This window comes from Sebastes umbrosus, chromosome 17 (genome assembly GCF_015220745.1).
Source record: "Sebastes umbrosus isolate fSebUmb1 chromosome 17, fSebUmb1.pri, whole genome shotgun sequence".
Classification (NCBI taxonomy): domain Eukaryota; kingdom Metazoa; phylum Chordata; class Actinopteri; order Perciformes; family Sebastidae; genus Sebastes; species Sebastes umbrosus.
In genome coordinates, this window is record NC_051285.1 from 16,298,804 (window position 1) to 16,316,189 (window position 17,386).

Below are 17,386 nucleotides of genomic sequence, written 5' to 3' on the forward strand. Positions count from 1 at the left end.
CTCTCTCTCTCTCTCTCTTTCAAACACTGAATCACTCCCAGAGATTCATACACCCCAAAACACACCATGGTGTTTAACAAAAAAAAAAAAACATGCTTACAAGAAAAGTTACTCATCGTTATTTATGTCCACTACAAGGAAGCTCCACTTGTGCAGGTCTGTACTTTGAGGGCCACACGAGAGCAGTAGAACAAGAGGAATGAGTCAGTAACACAGAGATAATCAAAGTACATTAATCAATGAACCTAAACACTTCATGAAGCCCTGGCAGCTTCGCCTGGTTATGGTAGCTTTGGAGATAGGAGGAGAGAGAAAAAAAAAATAGAGTTTAAGCTTATGCTGCGCTCTAAGCTGCTCTCAGCCCGAGGCGCAGGAGAAGAAAAGAACATCTCTTCATGATTAAAAGGGCTGAGGACCAGGAAGGGAAACATAGGAGAGGACAAGCTTCCAGCCCTCGAGGGGTAAAGGCTCTCCGGAGAAACAGAAGGCAAAGAGGAAAGGCAAAGCTGGGAAATGTAGGGGGAGACTCAATTCTCGCTCTCGCAGTCTCCTGTTTCTCTCTCATTATTAAAAAACGGGGCGACGGGATAGATGAGAGGCATGTTTGCAACAAGAGCCACAAAGGAGACATGAAAACATACCCCATTAGACATTTTACTTGCACATTTTCTGCTGTGATCGCAGACAGTTCAGACGAGGCATTATCTAACCAAAGATAGAAACAAGAGAACCATGAACAGTTTATTTGCGTGCTAGCACTGAAATACAACTCAATAAGAGAATAAAAGGATCAAACAAATCCAGAAACAGCAGTGTGTTTTGGCAAAAAGGTGGAGCAGATATGCTCTGAATTTGGGACAGAAGTCACTGGGGGTCACTGGGACAGATCTGCCAGACTGTCATCAAATAAATTATACGATTTTCACTTTCAGGTCACAAAAGAAACTTCCTTTGACGTCCACATATATTTGTGCAGCTGTCATGCTCCACTTGAAGTGATAATGACTTTGATGATTATCTACAGAGTCCACCAGACATGTTAATAAGCAGAAAAATGAGTCCTTGATGGTAAACACTGGTGTTTATCTTTATTATGAATACTGAATACAGATTAGCCTACACACAGGACAGTAATCAAAACATACTTTATCTATTCATTATTTCAAAGCTGATTTTATTGAGATCTTCAATATGAAGACCACAATTCCCATAATCCTTAAGAGAACCTCTCAGACGCTTGCGTGACAATACCAGTGTTTTTGATTAAGGCCTGTAACTGTATGTTTGATAAGAGAGTGGATGATTTGATGGTATCACTGACGTTTCAACCACATTTTTTCCAAGTGATAATAAACATTCAGTGTGGCCATTACCACCACCTTATTTTCGGTGTGAATTAACTTGAATTATGTTAATCATCACATTGAATGGATTTTGAATGTGTGTAAATGGCACTTTAAACCTCTTGAAACCCTAGATAATTATCACATATAATAGAAATGCTATGTTAAAGTCCAAGGAAGAGGAAAACCCAAATTGCCAATTGAAAGATCATAAAAGTGCTCTATGGCACCAAGGTAAAACCCTTTAGAAAAAGCAATCGTTGCATTTTGTATTCAACATAGCTGTTTGAATATGTTGTAGTAGCTGTTTAAACTTCATTTTCTTGATTCACTGCAGGGAAATTACGCATGACCTCAATGTCAAAAAGACTGGTATTATCCTTCCGAGAGATGCAAAGTCTTTGAGTAATACTTTAACATTTTGAACTCCAGTCTGCCATTCTTCTTCAACAAGCACTTTGTAATAATGTGTGGAGGGCTACTCGGCTAATCAAACAACAGCTCAACAATACTATTAGCATTCCACCATGAAACCAATGGATACTGGCTACAAGCCAGCATGTTAGCTGGTGGCTATGTATTGTGTTCTTTGCTTAAATGTTGAGAAACATTTTGTAGCTTCTTTGGGGCAAAAACAGCAATACTTTGCTGACCACACAACCAGCATCTGATGAACAGAAATAATACATTTAAAACATGAGGGATAGCTGCTGTGCTAATCAAACAGCAGCTCAACAGCGTTAGCATTCCACCCTGAAACCAATGGATACTGCTGGCTACAAGCTAGCATGTTAGCTTCACTTGTAGCTGTACATCGTTTTCAATGCTATATATTAAGAATTTAATACACTCATTTTGTGTAGCTTCGAGGCAAAGGCAGAAACAATTTGCCAAGTACACAACCAGCATGAAGAAAAATAATACACTCAGCTTCAAAATGTCAAAGTAACCCTTTGAGGTACATTTTAATGAGACAAAAATCACTCATGAGAGATTTCTGCTTTATAAAATTGGCATTTAAGTCCACAAAGACGACTGAATGGCACTGGAAGATGTAGAATACAGAATAAGAGAATTAAAAATGCATCAGATATATCAAGAAAAACAAGTTTGAGGCCAGATAGCGTCATTGGTAAATTTCTACAAAGAAAACCAATTCGACAGTGTTCTCTAGTCTCTTAGTCCACTTGGTCCTTGTTCAGTCTTTCTATAATAAAACGGAGCTGCCAGCAGAAACACAGGCAGTAGAAATAACCCACCATACTCCAAGAGAAACACATGGAGTCACTGAAGATTACAATTCACTCTGAAATGACAAAAGTGCTGATATGTCTCTGTGTCGCGCTGTGGAGCCCATGAGGGGAGAGACTGAGGAAGATGAAAGAAGTCTGATTAGGACGAGTACAGCGCTCTCCAAAGTTTGCATTACACATCACACCTGAGTAAAGAGGAGGTAATGTTGAAATCAAACAGAAACAAAGAAGTAAAATGTCCAGTCTTGATGTGAAAAAATGTCCATGTAGTGATGTAATCCAGAAGGATTTAATGCAAGCAGTTCTCATTCATAATTACACAACAATATGAAAACTGAACTTGGATTGGCACTGTTTCTTTTCGTCTCCTTTGGTGAAGTGACTTTTTACTGGGACAACAAACCAGTCCACTGCCAGTTTTTCCAAAATGACATGATACTACAGAAACTTAGTAAATTCTGATCAGTCTCTCCTCTTGGTTTAGCACAATTATTGGGTCATATTTTCAGGTAGATATAAAAACACCGACCACAAACTGTAAAAATTAATCAACTTCGTCCCCTTGTCACTGCGGGCGACAGGGACTCGCCCATCTCTGGACGACTCTCTCTCATCCTGATGGGAAAGTCGTCTATTTTTTGAATTTTTTTTCTGGTCATTTGTCAATTCTGCCAATCTCCCTTGGAGACCGAGTTCAAAGTGGGTCACAGGAGAGGATCCAGAGTGCTCTCAGTACATTGCTGCACCGGCGTGCTGGTGTACACGTCCAGGTTAGGAGATGGGTGAGCTAGAAGGTCACAGTTGTGGTGCTCTTGTTCCGAAAGGTCATTGTCTGGATGCTGGAGAGGATTTTCCTCTGGTGCCCGGCCAAAGTGACTCCCATGTGCAGCAGATCCCTAAACACAGATGAAAAAAATCACTAATTAGTAAGAAAAAAAATGAAAGATTTGATGGACTTTAAAATAATATTTCAGTCATCACATTTTTGCTCTCTGGGCTTCCAGTCTTTAGCCTGTTTGCACCGTCACTACTAAAAGCTCCGAGGCTAGCTCCCTGACTTTGTACCGTGACAGTGTGCATTGGAAAGTGAAAATGTTCCCTCAGAGATAAGCATCAGTTTAAGATAAGGAAACTGGAGTAGGGAACTGACTGTGTGGTGATCTCAGCCAGCTGGTCCACTGTATTGAAGCCGGCCTGCAGGAAGCTGTCCTCGTAGCGCTCCATCTTGATGGCCCTCAGCCATTCCCCCACTGAAGCACACGACGAGAGGGCTAAAGGTGCACGCTGGTCCAGCAGGGGGTAGGACGGCCTGCGGGACAGAGTAGAGAAACAATGGAGGAACTTACTCACACTGTCACCAAAACAACAGTGAGGAGCTTTATATAAATATCCTGCAGCAACATTCCAGTCCACAAGCAAAGGTATAATCTGAGGCTGAGTGAGTGACGGTGACAAACAATGGGCTTTGTCAGGGGTGGAGTGTCCTCTGCTGTATGCGACCAGCTGACAGGCAGAATGTGGAGGAAGGGAAATGGACACAGCAAGAGGCTGACAGGCCACAGCAGGACATTAAGGTGGTACACAAGATTGGGCAGTAGGAGGCTAATGTCTGTCCTGTGACGGTTACAACTCTAAATGGACACTAAAGAGATGAAATGACTGACATGCCTCCTTTTCTCTGATCTTTTGTCAAGCTGCATATTTGCTGCCATTGTGACCTCATCGGGCAGGTTTTCTGTCACTCACCCTGCTCCTTCTTGAGCCACTATTTTGAGGGATGCGGGGTTGCGGATCAGCTTGTCGAGAGCGCTGACGAGGTCCGCGAAGCGAGGGCGTGCCGAGCGGTCCTTCTGCCAGCAGTCCAGCATCAGCTGGTGCAAGTGGGTGGGGCAGTCGGGGGGCGGTGGCAGCCGGTAGTCTTGCTCTATGGCATTGATTACCTGATTGGAAGAAAAATGATCACGATTCAAATGATATTTATTTTGTTTTGCAAAAGCTCGGCTTTGCTCTGTGCCTAATAAAAAAATCATTGTCAAGAAAAGCCCTTAAAACTTACATCCTGGTTGCTCATGTCCCAGTATGGTCTCTCTCCAAAAGACATGACCTCCCACATGACAATGCCATAGCTCCACACATCTGAGGCTGAGGTAAACTTTCTGAAGGCTATCGCCTCCGGTGCTGTCCAGCGGATTGGGATCTTACCTCCCTGCACAGAACAGAAAACAGTCAGCACTGCAACACTTCAAATAAACGTGGTCAGACAAGGCTCAGACAAGGAAAGTGAAGGGTGTAAAATAACAACTTCAAATTAATGGGGCATAATAATGACAGCAATAACTTTTACTACTGTAATATAATATTTCAACACACAAATAACACAAATGTTAAACAATATGTGCATCAGGCTTGTGGATTAAGGTTAAAACAATATTGAAAAAGACAAAAATAATAAACGTTTTTGGATGATTGCAGAAACAAAATGATATCTAGCTTATCTGTATTAATATGGTGAATATGATTTGATACAGAAATGCATAAATGCCATCTGACAGACAGATTTAATGACAGTGTTTCTGAAGCATCATCTGAAGAGGACTGTCATCTCACCAGAGAGCTGGTATACGTCGGGTCAGACGAGTTCTCCTGCAGGAAGCGTGACAAGCCGAAGTCGGATACCTTGCACACAAGGTTGCTGTTGATGAGGATGTTGCGGGCAGCCAGGTCTCGGTGGACGTAGCTCATCTCTGCCAGGTACTTCATACCGGAGGCTATGCCGCGCAGCATGCCCACCAGCTGGATGGGAGTGAACTGGCTGTCGTTCAGCTACGGAGGAGAGAAAACAGTTTTGTTGGAGAATGATTGAAGTGGCGACGGTGTGTTTCGGCGTGTGTTTTCTGCGTCACACTCACCCGTAGAAAAGAGTCCAGAGCTCCGTTCTCCATGAACTCTGTGAGGATCATGACTGGACAGCTGGCCGTGATGATCCCCTCCAGGTGGATGATGTTGGGGTGCTGGAACTGACCCATGATGGACGCTTCAGAGAGGAAGTCCCGCCTCTGCTTGTCAGTATAGCCTCCCTTCAGTGTCTTAATTGCTACGTAGTTCTCTTTTTTTCCCTGGGATCTTCAGCCGTCCTCGACACACCTCCCCAAACTCTCCTGCACACGTAAACACACACATTAGGGCTGGTTTCATTAACAGATGTCTACCACATTAAGAGGAGGACGGTTGTCCTCGGCAAACTTAAAGCTCGCCCGCAGCTAGTGGTGCCCTTATGTTTGGAAAACGGCTGGTAACATGGCGAACATTTTTATCAATTAATTGCTTTATTTACACGGCAATATTGAATTTTGTCTGATAAAGAAGAATCCAGACAACGGTTTTAAATGTCACAGAAGCAATTTAATTTAGAAAATCCTTCCTAATAATGTTGTGTGAAAGAGGACAATCTGTAAGGCTAAAAAAAAAGTCCACAGAAAGAGCTGGCGAGTACAAAGTTTACACATTTGTGATTAATGGGAAAAGCATAAAGCTGGGGCTTACCAGCACCGATAACCTCTTCGATCTTCACAAAGGAAACATCAATTTCCTTAGCAAACTCTCGCACGGCCTCATTAGGGTCCTCATAGGTGAAGGGGTCGATATAAACCTTGACCCCTGTGAGAGAAAAACAAACAGAGTCGTGGGAAAGGAAAAGAAAGGATATGTTAGAGCACTATGAGCAGCAATGAGCCCGGTCGCATTAAAAATGTTTTTTTTAAATACAGCTGATCCGTTACCTTGGCCGACGAGGTACTGGTTGTTTTTGTCGCTCAGCTCCGGATCCTTTACTCGGCTGTGTCTGCTGCAGGTAGAAAGAGATTGAGATAAATAAAATAAGATTAGGATTGGCAGCGCAGTTATCTGAAGAATGGATGTTTTTTGGCAAGCATTCCTATTGCTTTATCAGCCCAATGTTATGCAAATCACTGATCTTACAATGTGCAATAACAGTAGTAAAATGCCTTTGTGACTAAAATACAAACTCTAAAAAAAAGCAAAAATGAGCCAAATAATTCACACATTGTATGATTATTTTTTAGGGCTGCCCCCTCTTAGGCGACTAATCATTCTAACGCCTCTTCCTATCATACAGCGAGCGAGAAAACTCTGGCGAATGGAGTGCGAAAAATTGTCCAGGTATACTACGATCTCTATTACATAGAGAGTGATTTTGATTTATGTCAGTTACTGTCAGCGTCAATTTTGACTAGTGAAATACGTTGCGTCGCCTGTTCGCTGACGCACGGAGCATGTTAGGACATCTTCATTAGGAAAAACTGAAACAATCTGATCGTGTCCAGTTAGAAAGAGGTCTTAGTCGACTAAGATTTCTTAAGTCGTTTTATGACTTATTTCCAAGAACCTCATGAGCACATCTATTGTAAACACAAGATTTAAAGTGGTAAAGTGGTGCTTTTGTTTGATTCTTTGAGGAGAAACTCAGTTTCACAGATCTGTCGATTAATTCAACTAATCAAGTGGTCAATAAAATCAAGTGTTAGTCGACTAAGTATTTCTTTGGTTGAGGAAAGCCCTCTTATTTTTATTTGATGTTAAAAATATTCTAGGTTGCAAGCAAGCATAGTAAAATATGATAATGTATTGATCCCCTTGGGTAATATTCTGCTATCTTGGCCCCATGCAGTGAGAGGTCAGAGATCAGTTCAGCTATAGACCAATACCCTCTAGCCAGCAGAGATACAGTGTCTCTCTGTTCCAAAAAACACCTCTATCATTTTTTTTATTTTCCTGACACAAAAAGGATTGTTGAGAAAACAATCCTTAAACAATCATCAGCCATCTCAAACATGCGATGGCTGGCGGTAACGGCGAATACCTGAGCCAACCCCGACGGTTCTGCTCTTTGACACAAGCGGCTCCATTATAATTCTGCTGGCGCAAACTCATCCTTGCAAGACTGTAACAACCCTGTAGCTACTGGATCCCTGCCTTCCTCCATTTCTCTCCTGCTCCCACCTCATAAGCCTAAAATAGCAATAATGCACCACCCTCGGTTAGTGGCAGATCTGGGCCTCAGCCACTGGTTTGTGTGTGTGTGTGTAAGTGTGTGTGTGTGTGTCACAAGGTCACAGCTATTGTTCTCCTGTCCTGTGGAAACAGGGTTGGGACGCCTGCATCCTGTCTCTCCCTGCCCTCTACCTTCGTCATCTTTCTCTCTCTTTCACACACACACACCATTTCTCCCTCTGATGGCATCCAACACTATTTACTCAAACAATGAAGCCTAAGGAAAATGTTCTAATGAGCAGGATAACTTTTAGCTGTGTAAGCAAAAGACATCATAAGCATTGCTTTGTGTCTGAGCTGCCTCACACAGAAACAAACGGTGTGGGTATCAGAGTGCAAATCCACCGTTGATAAGATGTGATTTATACAAACAAAAGAACAAAGCGGTGCTAAACTGTAAAATCGGGGTCACAGTTTGTTATTGATTTTTGATTCCCCCCCTTTTCCCGTTTCCTGCTTTCTGTCGGGTTCTTTCCCTACCAAATCTATCCTTTTCTCTGCGACTTCCCCCGTTCTCACCGTATGCAGTAGGCGGCCACTAAGACGAACGTGACGAGCAGCAGCATCCCGACGGCGATAAGGATGCCAGGCACTAAGAACTGGGAGTCCTGACCTGAGAGAGGGGACAGAAAGACGGAGTAATGTAAATCATGACAGGAGGTTTACTTTGGTAGTATGAGAAGGAAAGAAAGAACATGACAGGAATTTATAATATTAAAGGAGCTCAATACAAGGACACTAACTCAATGCAAGGACACAGGCAATACATTCAGCGACTGGAAAGAATCTGAAAAACCTTCCAATGGAAATGAAAAAAAAAATGTGTGAAAGAGTAATGCGTGTGTGAAAGTCCCTCTTCAAGAGCAAACGTACCGTCAGGCAGCGTGCCGAACACGGCTGCAGGACTGAAGCTGCCATAACCGGCCATGGTGCGCGCCCGAACCTGCACCTCGTACTGAGTGGCCCTGCGGAGGTCCGTCAGCACAGCCTGGTTTCTGTTACTCTCTGTGTAGTGGCACTGATCTTCACTACGTCGCTCCTACCGCGCGCGGGGGGGGGGAAATACAGAGTTAGATGGACTGGAGGTGAGTGTGAAACAGGAATATGTGAGGAAACGACAGAGATCACTGTGAAAAAAACTAAAGAGCCCCTAAAGAGTCAATTATAGGAATTCAAACATCCTATACTTATAATTGCATATTGTTGATTAGAAATTGACTCAATCTGATTACAGTACATTAAAACATAATTACTAGGGCTGTCAATCAATTGAAATATTTAGTTAATTGCTATTAATCGCAAATTAATCACAATTTTTTTTTTATCTGTTCAAAATATACCTTAAAAGGAGATTAGTCAAGTGTTTCATACGCTTATCAACATGGGTGTGGGCAAATATGCTTGCTTTATGCAAATGTATGTATATATTTATTACTCGAAATCAATTAACAACACAAAACAATGACAAATATTGTCCAGAAACCCTCACAGGTAGTGCTTTTAGCATAAAAAATATGCTCAATTCATAACATGGCAAACTCAAGACTCATGTCTGTAAAGGGGAGACTTGTGGGTACCCATAGAACCCATTTTCATTCACATATCCTGAGGTCAGAGGTCAAGGAATCCCTTTGAAAATGGCCATGCCAGTTTTTCCTCACCAAAATTTAGCGCAAGTTTGGAGCGTTATTTAGCCTCCTTCACAAGAAGCTAGTATGACATGGTTGGTACCAATGGATTCCTTTAATTTTTCTAGTTTCATATGATGCTCACTCTAGCCTTAATACTGAGCCCACTACAACCTCGGAAGGATCGGTTGTGTCAATGTTTTAAAGAAATTAGTGGCATCACAACGAATTTGCGTTAACGCGTTATTATCGCATAAACTTTGACAGCCCTAAAAATTACACAATCTTAATCAGAAGCATGTATGTTTGATGGGTACATATGTTTAGAGATTTATAAAAGCGTCTTGTGTCTCAGCTGTGTGATGTTGCTTCTGAGTCCTGTGTGTTTTGGTCAAAGCGAAAACACAAACCTAACCGTAGAAATGTCAAGAACACTCCAATGTGTGCTGTATACTGCCTCAACAGTTGTCACATGCAACACAAGTCTTACTCTCAGAAATTAGATGGCCATGTCTTAAGCTGATTGCACTGAAACATATCATTTACACTAATATCTGAGGCTAGACAGTAAACAGGCTATCTGGGTTACAATTCACACAACCTGCATGTCTTTGGACTGTGTGAGGAAATCCACATTAGCCACACACTGTGCCAGCCTTTGCAAAACACTGTGAGTTTTTTAATCCTGAGCTGTAGTACACCTGGAAATAAATTCATGAACAGTGTGTGACCTTTAAAGCCAGCCAGTTAAGAGATGCTGTCAGGGGGCTCTCACCTTCTCACAGTAGCGTAGCTGATACTGCAGGATGGTGTAGTGCGGCTGAGCCGACACTGACCAGTGTAGAGTCAGGCTGCTCTCTGTGGAGTCGCTCTTCCGAATCACAGACACCAGCGACGGCACTGCACAGACGGCAGGAGAATTATAAATACCACATGAAATCTATAACTTTCTACCTCTTCCCCTCCACCTCCACATCCACCTTGACTCTTACCGTCATGGCTGGTGGTGATGTTGACGCTTTCACTGGCAGGGTCTTTGCCGCTGACCTGAGACACCCCATTGAGAGTCTGGATGGTGAAGGAGTACGTGGTGTGAGGCAGCAGGCCCCACACCTCCACCCTGCGACCCAGCAGGCCGGGCTGCGCAGGCCGATAGCTGACGCTGTCTCCGCAGGAGAGGCACGGCCCCTTGGTCGACCGGCACACGGAGCACCTTACGGCGTAGCTCAGGTCCGTTCTGCCGCCGTTGTCCAGAGGTTCGTTCCACTCCAGGCTGAGCGTGGTGTCGTTGATCTGGGTGACGACGCTTCGCGGAGCCGAGGGAGTTCCTACAGGGACAGAAATTGCAAAGTTATACTGATTTGGCATTCCCTATATTGTAAATATGGTAAATACTGGAAATCACAAATTACACACGTTACAAAAATGGACATTTTTACACTTAGTTTCTGTACAGATTAAACATACAAGATATAACATGTTTGTGGATTTGTTTTGTTGTTTTGGATGTTTCCCCATTTCCAGTCTTTATGCTAAGCTAAGCTAACTGTCTGCTGGCTGTATCTTCATATTTACCATACAGACATTGGATTGTATTCATCTCTAAAGAATTCAAATATGTGAATCTCCCAAAATGTCAAACCTTTTCCTTAAATGTTCTTTTCCTAGTCTTTTCTTGTGACTAAATACCCTCAGAAAGCACCAGTAGTCATCCACCAAATACTGACACATTATTCAGTCAAAAATGGCATCACATTTTAATATATAGTATATAAAAGTGTATAAAATGTAATTTTACTGCTGCTTTATCTTTCCATGACCAACACAGACCATTTGTTTACCTTTTTTCCCTTGAGAAGACATTTCATTCAGTCTGCACATGCAGTCACGAAGCAGAACGACGCTCCTGCAGTGGCCCCGCATCACACAGCGGGAGCATATGTGTTGCTGAATTTTAACTGGTGCAATTACGTTTGTCTAAAACTGGATGATAATGATCACCGTCTGAAAATTGTACGAAGATAGCTATTGCCTCAAGCCAAGCATAACTAAACAGCAATAGCACTCAGCCACTGTGAATAGGTTTCTGTTCTGTTCTGCCAAGGAGGAGACGGAGCTTTGTCACTGAGCCTTGCAGCTAACTTAAGTGCTAATAGTGTTCTCGTCAGAAACCCAAGTGGGGCGGCATCACAGACAATCTGGGTGCGGAATGAATTCTGAATTCAACATTTTGGAAACGGGGATTTTTAGAGGTGATACATTTTATGACTTAACAATCAGAATGCACATTATGGAAATCACCCAGGCTGTCACAGCGATGTAAAACACTTATGTTGAGGGGGAAAAGGTCTGCGTGATTTACAGGTGCTGCTTTGCAATTTCGCATACAAATTGAAACTATAAGTGATATGCAGATTTGCACAGGCAATCCGGTACAATAACAGAATATATAATGGGAACGGCCTAATTAAGCGATTAATAATTAAGATAAAACCTTTGTAATTAAAGTTATCAGCAATAATAAAATTGGATGTAAGTTCTAGTTGGCGTTGATATCACACCTGCAGAGAACAGGAACTGTCAACATGGTTCACTTTGTTTTCACGTCCTCTTTTAGAGTGCGTCTAATTATAAAGTCCCTCCCATTCACACATCGAAGACGTGGCTCAATTGAAATTCCTGAATCCACATGGAGGTGTCACTTGAGACCATCAATGCCTACTCAACTTTGGAGTGGACGCCAGCCCTACCCCCAAACACCTGTCACAAAAGACATGTATCTCAATGCCCGGCAGTGGGACAAAGGACACAAAGCAGATTAGAGGAGTTTGGCTAAATGACACTGGGGGCAAAAGAGAAGCAGAGCAGGGGAAGGTAGGGAGGAGAAAACAAACGAGTGGATGCTTGTTTTGCCTACAATAAGTGCGGTTTTCTGTATACTTACTGGTGCACGGGGTGTCGGAAGTGTCAGACTCTGCACGCAGGTATCCAGAGCGACACGCGCACACCGACGCCCCTCCGATGGCGGCGTGGCTGAATCCTGGACAGCCTGTGCACTGTCCCTCTGAGGCCGACTTGAACTGACCCACAGGACAGGCTGGGGAGGACAAATGAAGGCAAATGATCATGATTCTGAACCTGTGAATACTGCACAACCCTTTTTACTGTCTCCCAGACAGACCCAGGTCAAACTGAATTTGCGAATACACTGCTGTTTTTTTTTGTCAGGGTACTTAGGTGCCAGATGGTAGCAGATTGACAGACAGAACCATGTAACGAGGGCCATAAACTGAGGACAATCGCAGTAATGAAGCTGATAGTAATAGTCAATTTGGTGTATGAACCCATCTGTCATTGACCTGCTTATCATTGACTTTACCTGACCACGTCAGAATAACAACACCAAAACATGTGGGCGTCCTCACAAAGAACTGCCTTCACTTATTGATCCAAATTCTCCTCTCTCTGTACTCTCCTCACTAAACCTAAAACAGCACTGTGCGGCATTCAAGATGTAAAGGAACAGTGAGTCTGAACTAGTGCTGAAAGGATTAGCTGATCAATCAGCGAGTTGACTGGCAGAAAATCAATCGACAACAATTTTGCCAATTGATTGAAAAATGTCAAACGTTCTCTGGTTTCTCAAATGTGAGGATTTAGTGCTTTTCTCTGTTTTACATCACTGTAAATGTATCACTATCTAGCATTTTATAGACTAAATTATCAATCAAATAAAACAGAATAAAAGAAATAACCTGTGTATATCAATTGATAATGATAATAGGGCTGGGCGATATGGAGAAAATCAAATATCACAATATATTCGACTAAATACCTGGATATCGATGAAACGATATTGTAGAGTTGACTGTTGGTGCTTTCACAAAATATTTACACATTGAGATTTTTGATAATCATCAGTAATGATATAATGACTAAGTGGGTAAAGGCAAATAATAGAACAGCTAGAACAGTCTGGTAAATTACATCACTTTACTGTAATGCAGCCTTGAAAACCATGAAAAGACAACACTTATGCTGTATTACGATATCCGACATCTAAGACGATATCACGATATCACGATATCAATGTAATATCGATATATTGCCAGCCCTAAATGATAATAGTCATCAGCCCTAGTCTGAACCCCTTTAGCTTCACATGAACACGATACACATCAGCTTCAACCCGCCGAAGCACTTGTAGCGCCGCATACAGTCACCAATACCACCAATGTTTACAATAAATGTTCAGTGTGGCAGTTTGAAATATAGCTCCAGCTGCTGAGTGAGAGGAATTAAAACAATAAACTTTCACATCCAGCGGAGCATTGTTACAGGGTCAAACACACTCTCGCCGTTCCTTTCCGACTGACATTTCGGGAATTTCCCACATGTGAAAAATGTATTGGTGTGTGCTGATACATGTCTCACCTGTTAAAGGTTGTTAAGATATACAGTATACTTTATAAGTAAAATGCAAATGACTGTCACGAGACAGGATTATTGCCCACAAGATGACACAAATGACTGATTTACAGCAACAGCCTGGTGCTATTGTTCACTAAACAGTGTTTTTCAATGACTTCAGCTGTAAGAAGTCCATGCTAATTTGTGTAAATCTTTTGTTCTGACAAAAAACAAAACTATCTGGAATAAATAATATCATATTCTTTTCACTTTTCAAATATGAAGATGGGCATGAATCATTTCTGGAGTTTGTTGACAGCTGCAAACAATTTGTCGTAATTTTATTTAGGAACATTCAGGGCGTCATCTTGTACCAGTTTGTATTATATAACATTGGTAAAGCTACTGGCACATGGGGAAACACACCCCTCCCATGTAGCAGTATTTATAGCCTGCTGGAGCTTTACTTCAAAGACGTGTTTAAATATTCTACTCAAGCTCCTCTATACCACTAAATCAACTTGACAGAATTCATAAGTTTTACGTTAAAGGGCTATGTTTGACCCAGAAAATAGATGTATTGTCTATGGGAGATAATGGCGTTACAGCTAAAGTAATTTAATTTTAAACGTAGACGTCTATTTCACTCCTGAAGTGACTGGCCTGAGAAGCAAATTAACTGTTCAATCTCGCTATAAAGGCAATTTCCCTTTATGGTCTGGTGAGTGTTTCTTCCTCTCGGCTCTCTTCAGTGACAGAACGCTGGAAATGCCAACCCCGCTCCACCAGAAGCAAAAATGTCGGAAATTATTTTTTTGTTATGAAAAATCATTATACCTCCCACAGAGATCAAACTGAATCGTACCTTCAGACACGCGCGGATCATGCAACCGCACATTTTTTTTGAGAGAATGCAGCATTTCTTTCTTGTGTTTTTAAAATTCATCCGTGTCGGTGTGATGCAGTGTGTGGGAGAGTGTGTGCGCGAGTGTGGGGGGTGTTTGTGCACGAGGCTTGTTAATTGGACTCATTAGACGGAGCTGCTGCACCACTCCTGAGAGAATCATCCTGCTTCTTCCTTCTTTTTTTGTGTCTGCTTTGCTTTGATGTTCTCAAAGTGATATGATCTTTACCCCGAGCGTTCCCCCCCCCGCGCTCTCGCTCCCCTCACCTCTCCGGTCCCACTGTGCTCCTTCAAACTTGGCTGAGCCAAGAGTTGTCGCAGCAGTGAGTCTTTGACCCTGCTCTTCCTCTCTGAGATAAGTGATGCTCCACCTGACCTCTCTCTTTGTCCACTCCGTGTTACAGACGCTCCCCTGCCTCATTAACTTCCTCCGTCTCTCATTTCTCTGCTCCTCGGTGAACCCCACCCTCGTCTTCCCATTGTTTCCTTGTTTAGTCTGCCTGCTCTGCTGTCTATGGTGGCTATGTAGTCTATAAACATACTTGTGTATTAGGGCTGGGACGATACACCTACTGTATCTCCCGATTCGATACTCTCATGATACTTGGGTACCCATTCAATATGTATTGCGATTCGATATTGTGATTTATTGCGATTTTTGTTTACTTTTTTAACACTAGACCATGGGAAAAAATGGACTCATACACTTCTAGGGACTTTTACTTTGGAAAATATCTAAAGTAATACAGTAAGAATGTTAGATTTTTTTAGCATGTATGTAGTCAGATATGTCCTGAAGTCAAATATATCAGTTATTGTCAGGTATTATTCATTATTTTTTTCCAGCAACCCAAAAATCAAAGAATTAAGACATTTCATTCACAAATTAGTGGTATTTTCTTTTTAATTTATAAGGGACATGTAACGATTTATACTTCTGGTTAATATAATCCAATCAATCTTATTTCCATATATGTATTTTGTATTTACAGTTCCCTTTGTTAACACCTTATTTTGAAACTTCCGCTAACTTCGCCAAGTCCGTCGCTAGCTCTGCCGTCAGCTCCGTTCTCTTTATACATCCATGGTCAGCTCCATCGGGGTCGTTTGAATGCATTTAATATAAATGTCAGTATATGGGTGCTCTACAGTTGTAGCGTCGGCCGATTTGACCACGGAGATGAGACTGATGGCTGGCTTGACCGCACGTTACCGCAGTACGATAACGATAATTTTCCTGCCAATGTGTGAAACCCAAAGCGTTTCCATACTTTACTGTATGTGTAGTGTTTACCACTTTGGATTTAACGTGAGAGTGCAGGTCTTATCCATGCAGACCCTCCGCCGTTTTCTACTTTTTCGTCTCGACTCACAGCGGCCGGCTGCTGTTTGTTTTGGTTTGACGGAACGGGAGCGGTGACATATGATGTCACGTTACTCAAACTACAACAATAAAGCGTTAACTTCCTTCGACCTCTGCATAGACTCAAATGAAGCAAATATATTGATTCTGGCATTAAAAAATCAATTTCAAAATCGTTGAAAAAAAATTGCGATACATTAGTCAATCTATTTTTTTCCCACCTCTATTGTATACTGTATGTGCCTCCTTCTTACCTGTGCATCTAGTGTGTCCTTCAGCGGCCTCGAATCCTGGCATGCAGGCGCAGGAGGTTGTCGGCTGGCCCACCCACTGGCCGTCTTCCCCGCAGAAGAGCTTAGGCGGCCGAGGTCGAGGCCCTTGCTGGGAGGCTGTGCTCCACACACACACCCTGCGCCTCTTGCACCAGATAGCGGGGAACCGTCTCGGGGAAAGAGGAAGAGCGCTGACCAGGGGGGGACACTTTTTGAAGAAGACCCTGACGGACAGCAGGGCCATGCAGGCGCCCTGAGCCTGGAAGGCCAAGTAGAAGCCTCTCTTAGAGAGAGGGCCGAGTCTTAATGTCTTCACGTTGAATTTCCGCTCCGCGTCCTTCCTCAGTAGAAAGTCTGCAGCCACTGTGTCCACCTAGGACAGGAAGAAAGAGAAAAGACCTTATGTAACGGCCCCATTCCAACACAGTCTTAAAAAGGACCAGGCTGGCTGCATGTTTTAGCCATTGTAGCCCATTAACTAGACATCACATATGCTTTACATTATTGAACATTTTCCAAAGCATACCACTGTGATTTAAGATTGATTTCCTACCTTCCTGGCAGCCATTGTTTCCCATTTGTTACAGTACGCTTTGAACCTCAACTCGCAGGGACTTGAAACTCGCTTTAGGAGAAACGTAATTAATCACAGCGAACGTTTCATCACTTTTATTTTTCTGTCAAAGTTACATTATTGAGTTGTAATGAAGTCAAGGAGCAATGCGCTATTTTTGAAACCTGTCTTTTGGCGGCGTGTTCAAGGACGCCACAACATCTGAGGTTTGATAATGAGACGCCGAAAAGCGTTTTCCTCATAAGCTATGCGTTTGGCAAAAAAATGAAAGCCAGAAGATAAACAAAAGGCAAACACGCAGGTTGAGAAACAGATTGAATGCAGCGATAAGGAGAGTATTCAAAACAGTACAAGCTCCCATGAGACGATGAAATAACTCGAGACAAAAAAATAAAGGTGATTAAATGTCGACTGTAGAAAACGAACAACTAAAGTAACGTTTTTGTCTCTGCAAGCTGATGACTGTTACGAAATGAATGGGAGCCAACTGCACATTATAGGTCAATCTAAAAAACTATAACTAAGTATGCTTTTGGAGCAGTCATTTACAGTATAATACATCATACATA

At 42.4% G+C, this 17,386-nt stretch overlaps 1 protein-coding gene across 1 annotated transcript in view; it reads right to left on the reverse strand.

The window, feature by feature from the left end:
* Positions 1–1,066: 1,066 nt before the first annotated feature.
* ephb4a (eph receptor B4a) overlaps positions 1,067–17,386 on the reverse strand; it is a 41,670-nt gene continuing 25,350 nt past the window's right edge. Inside the window, 17 exon segments of the mRNA XM_037748663.1 lie at positions 1,067–3,492; positions 3,747–3,905; positions 4,343–4,536; positions 4,653–4,802; positions 5,204–5,419; positions 5,506–5,715; positions 5,717–5,754; positions 6,140–6,253; positions 6,376–6,440; positions 8,186–8,279; positions 8,540–8,705; positions 10,070–10,194; positions 10,287–10,622; positions 12,239–12,391; positions 16,226–16,361; positions 16,363–16,424; positions 16,427–16,616. Of these exon segments, the coding sequence (XP_037604591.1) occupies positions 3,384–3,492; positions 3,747–3,905; positions 4,343–4,536; positions 4,653–4,802; positions 5,204–5,419; positions 5,506–5,715; positions 5,717–5,754; positions 6,140–6,253; positions 6,376–6,440; positions 8,186–8,279; positions 8,540–8,705; positions 10,070–10,194; positions 10,287–10,622; positions 12,239–12,391; positions 16,226–16,361; positions 16,363–16,424; positions 16,427–16,616 (2,517 nt within the window). The 3' untranslated portion in view covers positions 1,067–3,383.